Consider the following 20,186-nt stretch of genomic DNA (forward strand, 5'->3'; position numbering starts at 1 on the left):
TTCAAAGAATAACAAGACGAAGAGGTCATGTGTAGCTTCTCATTGCATCCAGATATCCAGTACCTCCGCGAAGGTCATGGTCGAACGTCTCAGCTACGTCGAGAACTCGTTTGATATGTTCCATCGAGAGAGGCGACTTTTCGTTGACGGCGAGGGCTTGCGCAGTGCGGACCGAGTTTTTGATCTGTGGCATGTTAGTCATGAGTCTATTTCCACTATGTACTCGACTTACCTGACGACCGTTCAGGTTATGCCGCGCTAGAACGTCAAAGTCCTTCTCGGTGAACGTGGCCGTTTGCACGCCCTCCATTGCCTGCACACGCTCCAGGAACATCTTCCAGACGCTCCGCTTCGCCTTGGTGGTGAGGTCACCGTACCCGAAGAGCGACGTGAATTCTGGACTGGAAGGCATCGTCAAAAGGTCTCGACCCCGGTTGGTAGTGAGGAAGAGGATGCCCTGGAAGTATTCGAGGAGACGCAGGAAGATGCTGACCAGAGCATTCCGGTGAATGTCTTGGATAGTCCGCTTCTCGAGGAAAATATCGGCTTCATCCAACAGCAGTACGGCACCCCAGGAGTGGGCGATATCCAGGATTTTGTTAAGCTCTGCTTCTAGCGTCCTTGAATCGGTTCCAAGCTCGCCCGCGCTGACCATGTACAAGGGACGCTTGAGTAACTCGGCAATGCCCTCAGCGGTGAGGGTCTTTCCTGTTCCTGGAGGACCGTGAAGCACCGCAACGAGGCCCTTGCCCTTACCTTGGATGACATCGTCGATGTTTTGTGCGGCACAGAATGTGTGTGATTCGACCAGGGCCTTGACTATGGATTTCTGGTTGTCCGGGAGGACAAGCGAATCAAACGCATCCTCGTTCCACTCGATCTCGCTGATCCCGGAAATGCTGAATTCGAGCCATAGCTTCTCGCTGAATGCGAAACCCAGCACCACTGGGCTAGCGATGAGCAACTCCTCTTCAGTGAAGTCTCGTTGCGAGGGATCTTCGACCTCCTCCATATCTTCCTTCTGAATCTCATTTCCATTCTCATCCAGCTCAACTTCCACGACGTGAGGCTTCCCTTCCTTGTCCCGGACAAGCTTGTACCGGACCAGAGGGACATCTGAGTCGCGACGGTGATGACTGTACCCGTCGGAGTCAGAATCTGACGCGGCACAGCAGCAACCACCATCACTGTCGTCATCATCTGAAGCGTCTAGAAAGTCAGGGTCTTTTGGACGCACGGTGCTGATAGGGTAGTTTGGGTTGATCCGACGATGGATAGCTGGATCAATCATGACTCGTCCATTGATGTTGACCTTAATGACGGAGCGCTTCTTCTTGTAGAATGCCATGCCCTTGTGGAAGCGGTAGTTCATTCCGCGCAAAGAAACAAACTTCTTACCCCTTTCGACAAGTTTCTTCTTGACCTCTTCTGCCTCTCGGTGATACTTCAGCGGGTAGCAACTCAGACTAGTGATCTTGCGGGCGCCTTTGAAGCTTTCTACTTCAGCGGCCATGTTGCCCATCCCGAAAGTTTTCCCGTCATACTCCAAGTAGCGTCCTTCGATGCTGTACCATTGACCTTTCATGAAAGAAGACTCCTTGGTTGCGTATTCAATCTTGAAAGCGCGCGGCTCATCTTGATTTCCGTAGGTGGTGGAGTACGCGATAGTGTTGGGTTTGAACAGTGCCCAGAGAAGATCAAAAGTGATCATATTTGAGTTAAGCAGCGGGTAGAGGGTCTTCTTTGTCTCCGCATAGTCGATGTCCAGATACTTGATGAGAACCTTTAGATGGGCGGCCTTCAGGTTGGCGATCTTCCGGGCCTTTTTCTTCTTCTCGGTCTTCGCCTGCTGTTTGAGATCCTTCATGTATTGGCGGGTCTCTTCCAGGTACAGGAATAGCATGTTTGGGTCGACCACGGCGGTCTCCTGCACTAAGCTGACGCCTTTCACGCCATCCATAACCTTCGCAAGCGCATCGCGCAAATGCTTGCTCTTTAGGTCGACGACCGTCTCCAGATACTTGTTATCCCAGTCAAACTTGCGACGCACGGTGAAGAGGTATTGGTCCCATTCATTGGCTGTAGGGTCATCGACAGTCTCAGTGAGTTTGTAGTTATGAATGGTATTATCCCATACTGTTTCCGAAGTTAGTCGGATCAGCGCTTGAGATGGGGAGAAGAGTAGACAAACATTGGTCAACGCGCTTAAACGCCATCTTAGACGCAGCCCTCTTTCGTTTTCTCTTTTGCGCATCGTTGTTACTATCGGAGTGGCGTTTCCGGCGGTGTTTACCCTGACGACTCAATTTTAGTTTCGCGAGGCGCAGGTCCACGTCGTCCGAGTCTTCGCTCTCGTCATCATCTCCATAGGGGTCTTCGGTAGAATCCTCCTTGGAGCGGTTCTTCTTTGCCTTGCGAAGCTTGAGCATTTGAATCAACTTTTTGAGGGTCTTCTCATCCATGGAGGATTCATCCTCGTCGGCATCGGGGTCCGATTCCAGCTCGGAGTCGGACTGATATCGCGAACTGGACTTCTTCTTGCGACTATGTTTGGAAGCCTTCTTCTTGGCCTTGGACCGCTTCCTGTGATGCTTTCGCTCCACCTCCGAGGCAGAACTCGAGGCCTCGTCGTCGGACTCGTCCTGGTCAGAGGAGTCCGAGGTGCTGGAGCTGGAAGAGCTATCACTACTGGGTGTGGCGATCGATGAGGCCTTGCAGTTCTTCTTCTTTTTCCGAGCACTGGGATCTGATTCTTTGCCCGGGTGTTTCTTACATTGGGACTTCTTGTTCTCCGAGACGGGAACCGGAGGTGTGGAATCTGGTTTGGCGGGATTGTGGTTATTTTCAACGGACGGCTCAGCCTCCAGCTTAGAGTCAGTTGAGGACGAGCTCGTATTCGTGGCTGTGGCCGCGGGGGTGAGCGTAGAGGTTGTAGTTGGGGTAGAATCCGCCATAGTTGGAATATCGTTCCTCTGGGAGGAGGGGGAGGAGGATGGGAGGAAGGGGGAATTGGTCATGGCAGAGAATAGAGGAAGAGAAGCGGAGATGGGGAGGAGAAGAGGAGAAGAGAAGAAATACCAGGAAGAGCAGGGACGACGCAGGCAGGCGAGTGACTGCCTGGTTGTTCGCCTTACTTCCCGAACAGGAAAACCTATTGGCTGACGACGAAGCGCCGACTTCTGGCGGTGAGATGAGTTGGTTGTCTTCGCCTGACAACTTGCCTCGATATGCCTCTCGAGATACTTTTGCTTCACTCTGACAATCTTCTCCTTCAGCTACCCATTCACGCTGGGCAGGCCAGATCCATCCTCCTCTATATCATCCCTCACACCGGACTTCATCCACCTTCTGTCTAGACCTTCCCATGTCGATCTCGGTCTCACCGGATCATCGCCAGCATCACTTTATTGGAGGATTCACAACCCTGTCGCGTCCATGCAGGAGCATCCATGATGCATACGCAGCGATCAGATTTCCTTATAACCCCCCGTGAGCTCTCGGGGTGACTCACTGCACGCTGCCGATCCCAGACGAAATCCTCCCTCAAGACATATTCGCCCTACTTCTTCTCTCGAGCGTAAGTAAAACGAGGCAACAGAAGGCGACAAGAACCAGTCACCCGGATCCACGTCAGCCGCTGTTTGCTTGGGCGAAACACAAGGCCCCCTCAGCCAAGCAGATTGAAATCCGACCAAGACCCTGACCTGGATGTCCGATCTAGCATCCAAGTTGTTTGTCCGGTCTGTATTGTTTGACAGGTAGGTAAACCTTGTTTAGGGTGGAGCCTAGCAGCTTCTGGCCGCCGTATAGCCTCATGTTTCCTGATCTGGAAATGACCACCCTGAGAGCCTTATTTCTTTCCTTCAAGCTACTACATCTTTACTGCATAATGCCCGCAGGTATTCATATGACGGGATAGGTTCTGATACAGAATTAGGTAAATATATCAAATATTAACCCCAGAAGATACAATACAGTCACGTAGCGCCGACATGAAATCTAGGAAAAGTAAACAAGAAACAATCGAAAATCCAAGAAGAGATCGATCGCTGAAGGTCTGTTCACTTAGGAGGGTATTTGTTCTGGAGGAACCACCTGTTCATTGCCCACATTAGCTTATTTCCCTCACGCGCGATGCATCAAAAACTCACTTGCTCACAAAGTAATCAACAGCACCGAACGCGCCCACTGCGCCAGTCCACAGCCCAACCGTCTCCCATGACAGACTACCCTGGGCGTGCTTCTTGTACGCGCCAAAGCCCAGTCCCGCACCGACCAAGCCCAAGAGGACGGCATTGCCAATGAAGACCGGGTTGTCCTTGTTGCGGCTCACGGCGGACGACCTGCGCTTCGCCTTCGCCTTACGCTTCTCCTGTGCCTTACTCTCTTCCTCGGCCTGTGCTTCTCGCTCTAGGCGCTCGGCTTGTGTGGTAGTCTTGACTTCTTGGTTCAGGAAACCGGAATCGACGGACTGGACGTGAGGGGTGTCCACGTCCACTAGGGAAGCGGTGCTCTCGGATTCATCGCGATAGACTCTTTCAACCTGAGGAGCTCGACTGTATGGATTAGATGGTTAGATGATGATCGTGAGGTAAATCGTTGAAGTTTTAGTCGTGACTTACGCCTAGGCAAGGGTTAGCATGTTCCGGGTGTCCAGAAAAGTGCAGGTAGAAAAGAAAATTAATACCTCTTCAGGGGACTGCTTTGGTCCCTTAGCAGCAGCTTCAGCGTAAGACATCTTGTAGGATCGAGATCGGAGCCTTGCTGCGACGAGATCAGTTTGCGATCAAGAAACAGTGATCGGCACTAAAGAGACGAGAGCCAGTCTGGTATTGGATGAGTGCACCACCTACGGGAAAGGAACCACGGAGATGGGATATGAATGGGTAGATATAGTATTGTGTACGGGGGTGCAGGAGAAGAAGGTTTTAAGAGATGGTCATGGGGCTGGTATTTATAGCGAGTGAACCTGGGGGAAGACCTCGAAAGAATGACATCACGTCGCCCGGTAGGGTGGAGGCCATGGCACATGCGACTTGCTTGGCCAAGACCCGCACGAGCATCATTCCACTTCCCTCGTCATTGTGTTCGTTTCCAGCGATGGCCCTGTTGACGTGCTTGTATATTTCACATCGCAATTGAGATCGTCGTCAACAGTGAACGTGGCTTGCAACCAGCCTAGATGCGCGATGAAACCCCCTCTTGTTGGCCTATTCTGCAAACACACCTCCTACTTATATCTGCCATATTTCGACGATACCCGCCTATCCGCTAGCTGTAGTCCGCAGTTCGCAACGGTGTCCGTCCTGCGGTGTCTAGCTGTGGATTCATGCAAGAGATATACATATAACAGTCTTAAGAATAGTCTAAAATGCAGTAGATTTATAGAAAGCTGTACCAACAAAGATCGCAGAAACTAGCGTGGATTTTAATACATATTATCACACAAAGACCAAAGAAACTCCAATCGTAGATAGCGAATACACCGGATGGGTCGGATTAATGCATCAGCCAGCGCAAATCTACATTTACAGGAGCATCTCCAGGGGGTTCTCGACGACCTTCTTCAGCTCCTTGATCCACTCAGCACCAACAGCGCCATCAACGACCTTGTGGTCGAAGCTGCCGGTCACAACGATCTGGTCGTCCCACTCAACGGCAGTGCCCTCCTCGGTCTCGACGGGGACAGCAACCTTGCGGGTGGTACCAACCGCCAGGATACCGGCCTGAGGGGGGTTGATAACAGCGGTGAAGCGCTCCACGGCGGCGTTCATGCCCATGTTGCTGATGGTGAAGGTACCGCCCTGGTACTCCTCGGGCTTGAGCTTGTTGTCACGCGCACGCTTGCCAAGGTCCTTGATCTGGTTCGAGATGTTGGACAGACCAAGGCCGCCAACGTTCTTGACCACGGGAGTGATCAGACCGTTAGGGGTGGCCACAGCAACGCTGATGTCGGCGGTGTTGTGCTGGCGGATAACAACCTGGCCGTTCTCCTCGCGCCAGCTGGAGTTGACAGCGGGCACCTTACGGAGGGCGATGGCGCAGGCCTTGACGAGGAAGTCGTTGACGGAGAGCTTGTACTGGCCGTTGGAAGAGGCGTTAAGGGCCTGGCGAAGCTTCAGAAGCTTGGAGACGGACAGAGTGGTCGAGACGAAGTAGTGGGGGTTCTCGCGCATAGACTGCTGCAGGCGGGTGGCGATAGTCTTGCGCATGGAAGTGAGAGGAATGTCCTCGTAAGGAGCCTCCGCGGCGACAGCGGTGGGCTTGTACTTCTCGACATCCTCCTTGGTGATCTGACCACCCCGTCCGGTACCCTTCAGAGCCTTGATCGGAACACCCTTCTCCAGAGCGAGAGCCTTAGCAGCGGGGCTGATGGAAGGCTCACGGTCCAGACTGGGCTGGAGCTTCTCTCCATTGTACTCGGGCTCCTCAGCGGCCGGCTCGGGGGCGGGAGTGGGCGCGGGAGCAGCCTCACCCTTGGGCTCCTCCTTGCTCTCCTGGGCAGCGGCGGGCTTATCACCGCCAGCATCCTCCAGAGAGAACGACTCGAAGGGGGCGACATCAGTGCCCTCCTCCACAAGGACAGCGATGGGCTGGAAATGATCGGTCAGTAACATGCATCGGACAGAGAACCCAACGGTGAAAATTTTCGCGTGAGGCCACCTACCGAGCCGACCGCAACATCCTTCTCACCGGTCTCCTTCAGGACCTTAGCCAGAACACCTTCCTCCTGGAACTCAAAGTCCATCTGGGCCTTATCGGTCTCGATTTCCACGAGAACATCACCAGGCGCAAGGGTATCACCGGCCTTCTTTTGCCAGGCTCCGATGTTTCCGGCGGACATCGTGGGGGAGAGAGCAGGCATGCTGATGATGGTGTGAGGAGGGAAGGCTGTAAAGATGGCATTGTTAGAATCGGGTTTGCGACAGCGTGTTCGTGTAAGACGAAACGGATAGGAGAGGTCGGGAAAATGTCATACACTTGGAGGCGTAGAAGCGGGAAAGGGCGGAGAAGGCAGGCAATTGAGGTCTGGGACGAGAACAAAACGTATCAGCATATCGAATTCTCGGAGATTGGCTCGCAACATGGATCGGGTGCATCATACTGGATGGTCTCCTTGAATCTGTGAACGGCCTGCGGCCTCCTCAGAGAGGAGGCGCCTTTGAGGAACATAGCGCTGGGAGCGCGCATGCGGACAGCAGAGGCAACCATGGTGCCCAAATGCTGTGAATTCTAATAGAAAGGAAAGGCCCGAGGCACAATCGAGGAGAAAAGAAGAAGGATCGGGGTGGGTTAGAGGGCGTGGAGATGGGACTGGGAGGTGGAAAGGCCCGGTATATCAAACAGTTGAGGAGAACCAGCTCTAGGAAGTTTTCTGTTGAGCTTCCCGGTGAGCCATCGGAACAGTTCTCGCCGGCTGCCGCCGTCGCCCTAATTTGCGCGCTTACGTCAGCTGCGTGCGACGGGAGTGGTCCGTGTCGCCCGCCGTAGGGATGCCAACCGGGCTGAGTCAGCCGTGTGTACCTTTCTGGCATTCTGCCCGTCCGCGGGAGAAGACACGCAGCCATTCCAAAGGCGGCCAGACTAATCTCCATCCATACTGCGGAACTGACACTAGGCTGATACCTATACTCCCTCCCTCTCTCCTGCATTCACCCCTCCTCTCATTCATTCACTTCTTTCTCCTTCTTTTGTCCATGTGGACTCCTCGTCTGTTGCTTCCTTAATCGGTACTCCGCACGGGAGTCTCGCATAGATGGCGGAAGTAGAGAATGGCTCGGTTCATGAGCCATCCCAAACAGAAAACAAGGAGAACAGTGTCGACGTATCCACGCACCCCGAGTCCCCCGAAATTGCTCCCGAGGACAAACCGGCCTTGCCAGATGAATCGGAACGTCAACGAATTGAAGTCAGTGAAGTGACAGACGATACCGAAGCACAGAAGGAATTGGACGCTGCCGGTCTACCTCCGAGTCCTCCGACTGTTGCCGTCGAGCCCGCAGGGTCAGGAAATGAGCCCGAATCCCAGGCGCATGAAACGGAGGGTGATGCCGACAACTCCCCAGAAGCACAGGACCCTGCAGCTGAGAAGGACACGGCAGGCGACAGGACCGATGCGAGCTCCATACCCCCACAAGAAGAGCCTGTCCCAGATGTTCGACTGCGCTCGGATTCGAGATCCACGACAGCTACATTTGCTACGCATCGGTCCGTCACTGTGAGCTCGACAGTTTTCATTGTGACCGCTCTTGATACAATCGGACAATCTAGGGAGGCGAAGAAGAGTAAGGAACTGGATGATGCCGTCAAGAATGCCCTCACAAATGTCAAACAATCGGATCGGGAACCCATTGATCCCGAGATCATCTTCCGTCCTCTTCATCTCGCAACAAAGAGCTTCAGCATTCCACTTCAGGTCACTGCGCTGGACTGTATTGGAAAGCTAATTACCTACTCCTACTTCGCCTTCCCGTCGACTCAGGCTCCGGAGGCCCAGGGCACACCGGAACAGATCCCCTTGATCGAGCGTGCCATCGATGCAATTTGTGACTGTTTTGAAAACGAAGCCACGCCGATTGAAATTCAGCAGCAAATTATCAAATCTCTTCTCGCGGCGGTGCTAAACGACAAGATCGTGGTCCATGGAGCGGGTCTCCTGAAGGCCGTTCGCCAAATTTATAACATCTTCATATACTCCAAATCGAGTCAGAACCAGCAAATTGCCCAGGGATCTCTGACGCAGATGGTCAGCACGGTCTTTGACAGAGTTCGAGTACGGCTGGATCTTAAGGAGCTGCGTCTCCGCGAAGGTGAAAAGGGGCAGGGTGGTTCTTCCGACAATGTGACTCTCGAGCAGGGTGACAACCCCCAGGCAAATGAGGAGGATCCCGCGTCCGATGCTGCCTCTGCTGCAGTGTCAGACCAACCGGTTACGAAAGAGCCTATCGAGAAGCTCACGTTACAGAGCTTCGAGTCCAGCAAGGACGTCGCTTCTGTCCATGACAATGCCCCTACCACCGTTACTCGCGCCAAGTTAGACCAGACTCCGGCACGACCCTCGTCTGGTATCTCCGGAGAGGACACCGATCCTGCGGAAGACGACGACGATGAAGTCTATGTCAAGGATGCTTTTCTGGTTTTCCGAGCTTTGTGCAAGCTGAGCCACAAGATTCTCAGTCATGAGCAGCAGCAGGATCTGAAGTCCCAAAATATGAGGTCCAAACTCTTGTCGTTGCATCTCATCCATAATCTCATCAACAACCATGTCTCCACTTTCACGTCTCCGCTCCTGACGATCAAGCAAAGCTCCAACAGCTCGGAATCCATGACCTTCCTACAAGCTGTTCGCCCACACTTATGTCTCAGTCTCAGCCGGAATGGTTCCAGCTCAGTGCCCCGTGTGTTTGAAGTCTGCTGCGAGATTTTCTGGCTCATGCTCAAACATATGAGAGTCATGATGAAGGTCAGTCCCCCTCTTCTTCATCCAGTTGAATTTGATTTAACACCATGCAGAAAGAGCTCGAAGTGTTCCTGAAGGAGATTTATCTAGCGATTTTGGAGAAGCGGAATGCTCCCGCATTCCAGAAGCAGTATTTCATGGAAGTGCTAGAAAGACTAGCAGACGATCCTCGCGCTCTCGTGGAGATGTATCTCAACTATGACTGCGATCGGACGGCTTTGGAGAATATCTTCCAAAACGTCATCGAACAACTTTCCAGATATGCGAGCATCCCGGTCTCTGTGAATGCAGTGCAGCAACAACAATACCAAGAACATCATACGAAGATCTCACGCACGGGCAGAGATTGGCATCAGCGCGGCACTCTCCCTCCATCCCTCACGACCGCGAATGTTTCCAATATCCAACAAACAATCTTGCAGGGGGTACCTTCAGAATATGTCCTGAAGAATCAAGCGGTTGAGTGCTTGGTGGAGATTCTGCAATCTTTGGATAACTGGGCATCGCAACGCATAGCCGATCAAATGCCGGTTCCTAACATACCGTCGCATAAGTCGATGGATAACTCCAGAGAGTCTCTCGACACGAACGCAGGCATGTATTTGGCCTCGCCGCGCGTTGAAGGCGCTGACAGCACTGGGCGCTCCACCCCCGTGGCCGAAGATGACCCAAGCCAGATGGAGAAGGTCAAGCAAAGAAAGATCGCCCTGACAAATGCTATCCAGCAATTCAATTTCAAGCCTAAACGGGGAATCAAGCTTTTTGTTAAGGAAGGTTTCGTACGCTCGGAGTCGCCCGAAGACCTCGCAGCATTTTTGTTCAGAAACGAACGCTTGGACAAAGCAATGATTGGAGAGTATCTCGGCGAAGGGGACGCTGAAAACATCGCCATCATGCACGCTTTTGTCGACATGATGGACTTTGCCAAGCGACGCTTCGTAGATGCTCTCCGCCAGTTCTTGCAGCATTTCAGATTGCCTGGCGAGGCTCAGAAAATTGATCGTTTCATGCTCAAGTTTGCGGAGCGCTACGTCACTCAGAACCCCAATGCGTTTGCTAACGCTGATACTGCATACGTCCTCGCATACTCCGTCATTATGCTGAACACGGATCAACATAGCTCGAAGGTCAGACGTCGCATGACCAAGGAGGATTTCATTAAAAACAACCGAGGCATCAATGACAACCAGGATTTGCCTGATGAATATCTTGGGTCTATTTTTGATGAGATTGCGTCGAATGAGATCGTTCTCGACACGGAAAGAGAGCAAGCAGCCAACCTTGGAATCCCTACAGCTGCCCCTGTCGGCTTGGCATCCAGGGCTGGTCAGGTTTTCGCAACCGTAGGCAGGGACATCCAAGGCGAGAAGTATGCTCAAGCCTCTGAAGAAATGGCCAACAAGACAGAGCAGCTATATCGCAGTCTAATTCGAGCCCAGCGGAAGACCGCTGTGAAGGAGGCTTTGTCGCGATTTATTCCGGCAACGTCAGTCCGACATGTCGGTTCTATGTTCAACGTCACTTGGATGTCTTTCCTTTCCGGCCTGTCTGCCCCGATGCAAGACACCCAAAACTTGGAGGTCATCAAGCTTTGTATGGAGGGTATGAAGCTTGCCATCCGTATTAGCTGCTCTTTCGACTTGGAGACCCCCCGTGTCGCCTTCGTGACAGCCTTGGCCAAATTCACAAATCTGGGAAATGTCAGAGAGATGGTGGCCAAGAACGTGGAGGCTCTGAAAGTACTGCTCGATGTGGCGCTTTCGGAAGGAAACTACCTCAAGGGCTCTTGGCGAGAAATTCTTACTTGTGTCAGCCAACTTGATCGACTCCAGCTTTTGAGCGACGGTGTCGATGAAGGATCATTACCTGACGTTTCCCGAGCTCGCATCGTCTCCCAGGCATCTTCGGATGGGTCTCGCAGGTCTATCCAGAGTACAAGGCGTCCTCGGCCCCGCTCCGTGAATGGTCCTACTGCCTTCCGCACGGAGGTGGCCATGGAAAGCCGGTCGGCGGAGATGATAAGAGGTGTGGATAGAATCTTCACCAATACAGCCAATCTCTCCCACGAAGCTATCATCGACTTTGTCCGGGCGCTGAGTGAAGTCAGCTGGCAAGAAATTCAATCTTCAGGACAGACCGACTCCCCTCGCACGTACAGTCTGCAAAAGCTGGTGGAGATCAGTTATTACAACATGACGCGAGTCAGGATCGAGTGGTCGAAGATTTGGGAAGTCCTTGGACAACATTTCAACCATGTCGGGTGCCACTCGAATACCACCGTGGTCTTTTTTGCCCTCGACTCTCTGCGACAGCTCTCAATGCGTTTTATGGAGATTGAGGAGCTCCCAGGATTCAAGTTCCAGAAAGACTTCCTCAAGCCGTTTGAGCATGTCATGGCCAACAGTAATGCTGTTACAGTGAAGGACATGATTCTCCGATGCCTCATACAGATGATCCAGGCTCGTGGCGACAACATTCGCTCGGGATGGAAAACTATGTTCGGTGTATTTACTGTGGCTGCTCGCGAACCTTACGGTCAGTCCAACATTTTCCAGTTGTTAAGAGTATACTAATGTACAACAGAGGGTATTGTGAATATGGCTTTTGAACATGTCTCCCAGATCTACAACACCCGGTTCGGGGTTGTAATTACGCAGGGTGCTTTCCCCGATCTTGTCGTGTGCCTCACGGAGTTCTCGAAGAACATGAGGTTCCAGAAGAAGTCGCTGCAAGCGATCGAAACATTGAAATCGACCGTCACAAAAATGCTTCGCACCCCTGAATGCCCCCTTTCCGCTCGTGGAGCATCCGAAGAGGCGTACGAAGAGGCTACGAATCTCGCTAAACAACTTAGTCGACAGTCTAAGGAGGAACAGTTCTGGTATCCAATTCTGATCGCCTTCCAAGATGTGCTGATGACCGGTGATGACCTTGAAGTCCGATCACGGTAGGATCCCTTTACTTGGGATTTAAAGCTCATACTAATCGGTAAATCAGGGCGTTGACCTATCTTTTCGAGACATTAATTCGCTATGGTGGCGACTTCCCTCAAGAGTTCTGGGATGTTCTTTGGAGACAGCTCCTTTATCCTATCTTCGTTGTGCTGCAGTCCAAGTCCGAAATGTCCAAGGTCCCTAATCATGAGGAACTCTCCGTGTGGCTCTCAACCACAATGATCCAAGCGCTGAGAAACATGATCACCCTCTTTACGCATTACTTCGATGCGCTGGAGTACATGCTCGGACGCATCTTGGAGCTTCTCACACTGTGCATTTGCCAAGAAAACGATACTATCGCACGCATTGGTAGCAATTGCTTGCAACAGTTGATTTTGCAGAATGTTATGAAGTTCAAGCAAGAGCACTGGGCCAAGGTTGTCGGTGCGTTTGTTGAGCTTTTCAGCAAAACAACCGCCTACGAACTCTTCACAGCTGCGGCCACCATGTCCAAACAGGTGTCGCCGAAAACAGCGAACGGCGAGTCTGCTGAGGAGGGCACCGAAGAATCTCCTGACGTTTCATCAACTGCCGAAAATTTCGCCGATTCTGCGAAGACGAATGGCCTGCAGAGTATGGCCCAGGAGCACGAGGAAGGAGATATGCCTACTGCTGCGTCACCAGAACTCGAGGATTACCGGCCGCAGGCGGACTTGCAACAGCAGCCAGCGGCTGTCACGGTGGCTCGGCGCCGTTATTTCAACCGCATCATAACGAATTGCGTGCTTCAGCTACTCATGATCGAGACCGTTCACGAACTCTTCTCGAATGATAAAGTTTATGCACAAATCCCCAGCAACGAGCTGCTGCGATTGATGGCGCTTCTCAAGAAGAGCTACCAGTTCGCGAAGAAGTTCAATGAGGACAAGGAGCTTCGCATGCAGCTTTGGCGTCAAGGATTCATGAAGCAGCCACCGAACCTTCTGAAGCAGGAGAGCGGAAGTGCGGCGACTTATGTCCACATCCTCTTCCGCATGTATCATGATGAGCGAGAGGAAAGGAAAAACAGCCGCTCCGAGACAGAGGCTGCCCTCATTCCGTAAGAATACCTTTCGGCAATATTGGAAAAGAACTCGCTAACCAATGACTTAGTCTTTGTGCCGACATTATCCGCAGCTTTGTTCGTCTCGACGAAGACTCGCAACATCGCAACATTGTAGCGTGGCGTCCCGTTGTCGTGGATGTCCTGGAAGGTTATACCAACTTTCCCTCTGAAGGGTTTGATAAGCATGTCGAGACCTTCTATCCCTTGGCTGTTGACTTGTTAAGTCGTGATCTGAACCCTGAGATCCGTATTGCCCTTCAGTCTCTGCTCCGGAGGATCGGTGAGGCAAAACTTGGAGTGCCCGCGCAAGCTTCGAGCACTCCACGGGGCTCCGTTTCTCATCCCCGCAAACAAAGTGTGGGTCGGTGACTACATACTGCGCCTACTTTAGCTTTGCTTTTTGTTCTGAACTTGTTTTGGATATCCTTGCCCTTGAAGAGTTTACGGCAGTGACCAAGTGTAGAGTTAACTGCTTCGCTTCTTCTTTTGTTAGCATTCCGATTATCGTGAGCTGGTCTTTATATATGTACAAAATAGCACAATCATGAGAAGCGCCTATCTTTTCAAACCGGCCCTAGCAAATCGCAGACCAACTAGTCGTATAGTAACAGTGCACACGTTGACTACAAAGCAGACCCCTTAAGTAGACCGGATTTCGTCGAAAGCCGGGATTTTTCCAGATTCGTAATGGGCGAGTAGTTTCGTCATGTCTTCCTCATTCATCCGCACCAGGTCATCCAGACTCCATGACTCGCATACACCAGACATCCTAAACCACTGTTTAGAGTTGAATCGGGGAGAGAGGGCAGCATCGACATACCACTTCATTCGCTTGGGTCCTTCATGCTGATCAGGAGCAATTTCTCGAAGTTTCTTCCGCAACTTGCCCACATTGTCTATCGCCGCGCCCGTGTTGTCGGGAAGAGTCCCGGCGATCTTCTTTCGAATGATACTGGCAAGCTTGGGCCCATTTCCATTGGTGCTGACCATGATCTGCAATGGACCGTCTCGATGCACACTCCCGAAAAAGAAGTCACACTCGGGGGGTACATCGGCGATGTTGGCGGGGATCCGCTTTTCTTTGCACAGCTTCCATACACGCGTTGACGCCTCTGGGTCATCGATGGCGCAGAGAACCATGTCGGCGGTGTCTAGATCCGCCGGCTCGAAATTACGGTCGATGTGGGTGACCTGTCCCTCTGATACCCGAAAGGCCACTTCAGAATTGAGTCCCGAGGCCGGGCAGACGACCGTTACATGGGCATCTGCGTTAAGCGCATGAAGAATGCGGCCTGCAGCTACCTATTGGCACGGTTCAGCAAGAGATGGAATGTATATTTTGGCGTGGTGGTAACGACTTACCTCTCCACCGCCCACGACCAGAACATTTTTATTCTTTACCTGCCAGGCTACAATTAAAGAGCCTCCTCCCTGAACTTCTGGAAATTTCTGCGACATCCTGAGAAACGTATGGGGAGTTGTTAGAAGACCATCGGGACGAGGGGCTTGTGGTCTTATCTATCAGCTGGAGGGGCAGCACAACTACGGCGGCCCACAAAAACCCAAGACGACCTGCGCTTTTTTTCTGTTCCGACATCAACTACTTTTTTTTTTCTTCCCTTATTCCTTTCCCTGTTTTTTTGGCCGTGTGAGATGATTCCCCCAATCTTCTCATCTCCCCCGTAACCCCCCTCCTTTTTCTTCTTCACTCCCTCGTCCATGTCTTCTTTGACCACATAACTTTCTCATCATGCGTGGAATTCAGATCTTTTCTGGGACGTCCCATCCCGTCCTCGCAGAGATGGTCTGTGAGCGACTGGGTACTTCACCGGCCAAGGCAGACCTGGGGAAATTCGCCAACGGCGAGACTAGTGTGAATATTGGAGTTTCTGTAAGAAACCAAGATGTTTACATTGTTCAGAGTGGGAGCTCGAAGATCAACGACAGCGTTATGGAGCTGTTGATTATGATCTCGGCGTGTAAAGGTGGTTCCGCGAAATCCATCACAGGTAAGTTGGACAACCCTTTCTGTCCTCATACTGGATAATAGCTGACCTGGATCTCTCTAGCGGTCATGCCGTATGCTGCCTGCCTAGTTTGATGCCGCACAATTAATACTGACACGATCGAGGTACTTCCCTTACTCTCGCCAATCCAAGAAGAAGAGTCACCGTGGCGCCATCACCGCTCGTATGCTGGCGAACCTGCTTTCAGTTGCTGGGGTGGACCATGTGATAACTCTGGATTTGCATGTGAGTCAAAAGGGTCACCTCATGATGGGTTACATGGCACACATGGTTTGAATCAACTCTTAACCGGATCATTCTAGGCTTCCCAAATGCAGGGGTTCTTCGGAAAGCCCGTGGATAACCTGTTCGCCGAACCCTATATCGCCCGATGGATCCGTATGCACGTCCCGGGTTGGAAGGAAGCCGTTGTCGTGAGTAAGAACGCTGGAGGTACAAAACGGGTCACTTCGTTAGCGGATACGCTGAAGCTCAATTTTGGAATCGTCACAACCGACCGGCGCCGTCCCAAGGTGGCTATGGCTATGTCAGACAGCACTGTCTTCTTTGATTCTATCGAGGATGAGGCCACGCCCGTCCCTAAAGATCATGACCCCTTTGTTGTGCGGGTACAGGAAAGCACCAAAAGCTGCCAGTCCGACGAGACACCCAGCGATTCTGACAAAGCCGAAACTACCAAGATGGTTAACGGTCTCTTCCCTGAAGTCCCCAATGCCCGCCGTCCCTCCGAGCTGGAAGCTGCTCATGAATATACCGACGTGCGGGTTCAGGATGTGATCACCGGACGGCTTGTGCAGGGCCATCTCGTAGATGATGATTACCCGACGGCTGGCCCTACCTCGGCACCTGCGTCTGCCGATGCAGGCTATAGCTCTAATCGGGAGAACTCCGATAGTGTTCCCGATTCAATGGTGAACTCGGTCATCTCCAATACCCCTTCGCTCCCTGGGGATCATGCCCTTGGCGGCTCTTTTGATGCTGCGGAATCCTCTGATGAAGAGGGCAGCCATGGGCACATTGCCGAGCGGGAAAAGACTATCACCTTCGTCGGTGATGTCAAGGACCGCACTGTATTCATCGTCGATGACATGATTGATAAGAGCGGATCATGGATCGCTGCAGCGGAAACCGTTGTTAAGAGGGGCGGGGCAAAGACAGTGTATTGCATCGCCACCCATGGACTGTTTGGCGACGAGTCTCTTGAGCAGATGGAAGCCTGTCGCTGTATTGACTATATCGTCGTGACCAACACCTTCCCCATCTCACCGAAGATGATGCAGAAGTCGAAGAAATTGGTCGTCATTGACATCTCCAGTCTAATTGCGGAGAGCATCCGGCGTCATCATTATGGTGAAAGGTGCGTTTCCGAGTTCTCTTAGACATAACGATCGTGATATAAACTGACTGACGGCAGTGTTTCGACACTATTCCACTTCAATGACTGATGGCCCTTGAACCGGGCTCACCAGTGTGATGTGATTATATGCGACCTTGACGTTAAGAAGATGATGGTTAAAGACTGACGACAAAATTGATGACTCCGATTTTCCTGATAGGCGACCTTTCTGCTTCATTGCAGGCAGCAATTGTATACTGGCCGTACGTGCATTATGATACCTACCATATTAGTTCCAGCCGGCGATCAAATGGGACTTCCTTATGCAATCGCATCCTGCTACCCGATACAGGTAATGCAGTGGAGAACACTACGTGACAAAGTGGCGTTCTGCGCCGTCCTGTCGGGTTAACGGTGAGAGATCAGACAAGAATGAACACCCCTTACACCAGCGATGCAGTCCACTTTGGGTACTGCAGGAGCATCTTGGGAGAAAGGAGACTTGTCTCTGGACTCGCTCAACAAGGTGTTCTTAACGGAGCGTTGGAAGAGCATACATGGACTCTGTCAGTCTCTGTTCCTAGCACCGATTGGCGCGGGAATGGCGGGCTCCAGAGTTCTCGAGGAATGAAGGCATCATTCTCTGAGGGCCAGGTCTCCTGACTTGGCCCTCCGGCTTCGGCTTGTGGGAGTGATGCAAGAGAACATCTCGAACATTCATTATGTAGTGAAATATATTATTACATGTGTTTCTTTGTTTGCGACTGCGGGTCTGTCTCTGCAAGTATCCCTTTTATTTATGTACACGTATGGAGTTGATTGAGATCTTCGCCGGGTCCAAGAGACCAGCCCATCGGGTGACTATCAGACCCTGCGAGGATTGTATCGGTGTAGTGTCAATGTGACCGGGTCCTTGCGTGGTCGATGGGACTGCACAGAAGGTACTCGGTGATCTGCCTCGCGGGTTACCTCAGATACTGTCACATTGACGTCGCACAGCGGAAACGGACTGACAAAACGATGCCGTTGGGTGTTTGCTGTTCCGCGGAAGCTGGATATACGGGAGCATGGATCAATGCCAGTTCGATCGCCTCTGGCGGTGTGCAGCGCAAGGCCGAGTGACTGGCGGAGGAGCTCGAATTGCATGTCGAAGCTCTCGCAGAGACCTTCGGGGAAAGCACGTCGAGTCCGAGGCACCCCATTTATTCGCCGGTCAGAACAATGCACTGGATGCAGAGAATATCGTTGTTCTAGCCCTGGTCCGCCGGGGGGCTCATCTACAGAGCGCCACCAGGAGCCCAAGAAGGTGGACGACATACATCCATGTTTCTCATGCACTGGGAGGCATATCTTCTGCGGAAAATAAAGATGAGGCTTGTGGGGCATGACAGGAGACGAAATGATTTCCAGGATCTTCCTAGGGAAGAAAAGAAAAAGGGAGTGGCTATGCGCCCACACCAGCCGACCTGTCAACCGGCCAAAGTACCAAGTTGAGTTAACCAGCTCGGTGGAAACTTTAGCGGCGCAGAGACAAATGGATGCTTGGGGCAAGACTAGTATCTAGCGAGCCACCAGAACCCACCGTAAGGGGCTGTGACCGAGGGACAGAAATACGTCGCGGAAGGTCGTCCGGTAGATCGGATGCAAAAGTTCCAGTTTCAGCTGTGTCGCGTCGTCATTTCCGAATTAAGATAATGGACACGCGAATGGTGCGATCCCTATTCATACCTCTCTAACAGGGGCTCTATTCTTCCTCAGCATCATCCAAGCAGAAACCCTAGCGGTCGTCGGTCTGCTGCTGCTGCTGGAGACCGCACAGGGTTGATCGTGGATGGAATACGACGGGTCAAGTTACTGCTGCGAGCCGAACAGCCAGTAGAGACCGTCGATGAGACTCTCGCTTAGAGTTTTTTCTTGTCCCATATGACAGCTGAACGAGGAAGGGAGATGGGGCGTCGATTGGAATCCATACCCTTCCAGAGACAGCTGCCATGTGGAGATAATATTGGCCCTAGCGCCTGGGAGTGGACTGCGGGAGGTGGTACATACGGCCAAAAGGGCCCAGCGCGCCGGGCTCCTGTTTAGCTTCCCTGGGACTGGGGGCGTTCTCAGGACACCGGATGCACCGCGTGCTCGTTCTGAGTGGATTGCGAGGATCCATCCATCCTTTACCTAATCGGCGTTCAATCGCCTCGGAAACCGCAGCCAGGAGAGCCGACGAAGATGTGATTTGTTGGTGGATGCCCGATCTACTCTTTAGTGTTTGGACTACTGCGATTTAGTCAACGGAGACAGCTATAGAACCCCCTGTCCGTCTCCTCCGGGGCCTGGATGGAGGTTGTTCCGCTGAGGCACTAACCAGTCACCGTTCCAGAGTCCGCTGGCGCTGGTGAAAGATAGTGACCCGCACCGCCATGATTAGCCGACAGGTCGGCCATGCCCCCATCAAGCTGCGCGGCTTCTCCAGCCGATCCGGTATATCTTCATTGGGCGCTGTCATGCTCGGAAATCCATCATGGCTGACTGGGGGGGGGTGGGCTAGGATGGCCGTCAGGCGCAAACCCAGCCGGGTGAAAGAGAAACAGCCACTTGGGCCACGAACCTAGCTGGCGGATCCTCTGCAAAGTCCCGCCGCGATCGGCCCCAGAACCAAGAGACGGAAGCCGTATAGCCCTCGCCGCTAGTGGGCGAGAGTTTCAGTGGGATTGAAGCGACTAATTCCCAGTCGTGGGCATCACCCCACCGCCCCTCTTCACCCACCTCCCCTAGACTGGTGAAAATGGCGATTTGACATGCAACTGTGACAATAGTACATGATCTGTATGCCGAGTCCTGCACAGACCAGTTGGGATGCCGCGACGGTGAACCCTATGTTCCCCAACCTTCGAGAACGCTGGCCTGCGGCCTTCCTTGCTGGGCGGGATGTCCGGATGTCCCCTGGACAGTGTCCGACGGCAGCAGCAAACAGACGATCTTGGTCTAAGATTGTCATGGGGACCAGACATGACGTCCGATTGGTGTCTGAATGACGAAACTCGGGAGGGTTTCCGGCGTCCTCATTTGTGTCATATGAAACCGACCGCGTCCACAAAGGATAGGTATACCGATAATTTGTCACGGACGAACGCCGCAAGGAAGGCCCCCCCCCCTGGCTAAAATCAGACGCCAGAGGCTGAAGGCTCGTGATGGAGATCCGGGTGTCTATTATTATGATGATTGTTCTTGGACCCAAGGACAAGCGACTGCTGCACGATCTCCATGCCAGATCCCAGGACCGCCGAGTCGGTAAAACACGATGACCAATCGGGGGGCGACGATGGGC

At 52.6% G+C, this 20,186-nt stretch overlaps 6 protein-coding genes across 6 annotated transcripts; 2 read left to right on the top strand and 4 right to left on the bottom strand.

Moving 5' to 3' along the window:
* Window positions 1-25: 25 nt before the first annotated feature.
* On the bottom strand, window positions 26-3,451 carry ATEG_06359 (ATP-binding protein; the record flags this gene model as incomplete). The annotated part of the gene is made up of 4 exons (XM_001215537.1): window positions 26-184; window positions 233-2,136; window positions 2,192-3,255; window positions 3,384-3,451. 4 exons carry the CDS (start codon window positions 3,449-3,451, stop codon window positions 26-28), a joined length of 3,195 nt encoding a protein of 1,064 aa, XP_001215537.1.
* Window positions 3,452-4,061: 610 nt separating this feature from the next.
* On the bottom strand, window positions 4,062-4,738 carry ATEG_06360 (uncharacterized protein; the record flags this gene model as incomplete). The annotated part of the gene is made up of 3 exons (XM_001215538.1): window positions 4,062-4,095; window positions 4,152-4,543; window positions 4,688-4,738. The coding sequence occupies 3 exons, from the start codon at window positions 4,736-4,738 to the stop codon at window positions 4,062-4,064; spliced, it is 477 nt and encodes a 158-aa protein (XP_001215538.1).
* A 790-nt stretch (window positions 4,739-5,528) lies between these two features.
* ATEG_06361 (putative pyruvate dehydrogenase complex, dihydrolipoamide acetyltransferase component) lies at window positions 5,529-7,212 on the bottom strand (the record flags this gene model as incomplete). The annotated part of the gene is made up of 4 exons (XM_001215539.1): window positions 5,529-6,593; window positions 6,668-6,891; window positions 6,980-7,029; window positions 7,106-7,212. 4 exons carry the CDS (start codon window positions 7,210-7,212, stop codon window positions 5,529-5,531), a joined length of 1,446 nt encoding a protein of 481 aa, XP_001215539.1.
* Window positions 7,213-7,756: 544 nt separating this feature from the next.
* Window positions 7,757-13,910, top strand: ATEG_06362 (Arf family guanine nucleotide exchange factor SEC7; the record flags this gene model as incomplete). Its single annotated transcript, XM_001215540.1, has 6 exons — window positions 7,757-9,463; window positions 9,514-11,995; window positions 12,044-12,407; window positions 12,458-13,495; window positions 13,549-13,858; window positions 13,893-13,910. The coding sequence occupies 6 exons, from the start codon at window positions 7,757-7,759 to the stop codon at window positions 13,908-13,910; spliced, it is 5,919 nt and encodes a 1,972-aa protein (XP_001215540.1).
* A 230-nt stretch (window positions 13,911-14,140) lies between these two features.
* Window positions 14,141-14,959, bottom strand: ATEG_06363 (bifunctional precorrin-2 dehydrogenase/sirohydrochlorin ferrochelatase MET8; the record flags this gene model as incomplete). The annotated part of the gene is made up of 2 exons (XM_001215541.1): window positions 14,141-14,803; window positions 14,864-14,959. The coding sequence occupies 2 exons, from the start codon at window positions 14,957-14,959 to the stop codon at window positions 14,141-14,143; spliced, it is 759 nt and encodes a 252-aa protein (XP_001215541.1).
* A 292-nt stretch (window positions 14,960-15,251) lies between these two features.
* ATEG_06364 (ribose phosphate diphosphokinase subunit PRS1) lies at window positions 15,252-16,973 on the top strand (the record flags this gene model as incomplete). The annotated part of the gene is made up of 5 exons (XM_001215542.1): window positions 15,252-15,510; window positions 15,571-15,580; window positions 15,633-15,753; window positions 15,831-16,885; window positions 16,943-16,973. 5 exons carry the CDS (start codon window positions 15,252-15,254, stop codon window positions 16,971-16,973), a joined length of 1,476 nt encoding a protein of 491 aa, XP_001215542.1.
* Between the last annotated feature and the right edge of the window lie 3,213 nt (window positions 16,974-20,186).

This window comes from Aspergillus terreus, genomic scaffold (genome assembly GCF_000149615.1).
Source record: "Aspergillus terreus NIH2624 scaffold_9 genomic scaffold, whole genome shotgun sequence".
In the NCBI taxonomy this organism is placed as follows: domain Eukaryota; kingdom Fungi; phylum Ascomycota; class Eurotiomycetes; order Eurotiales; family Aspergillaceae; genus Aspergillus; species Aspergillus terreus.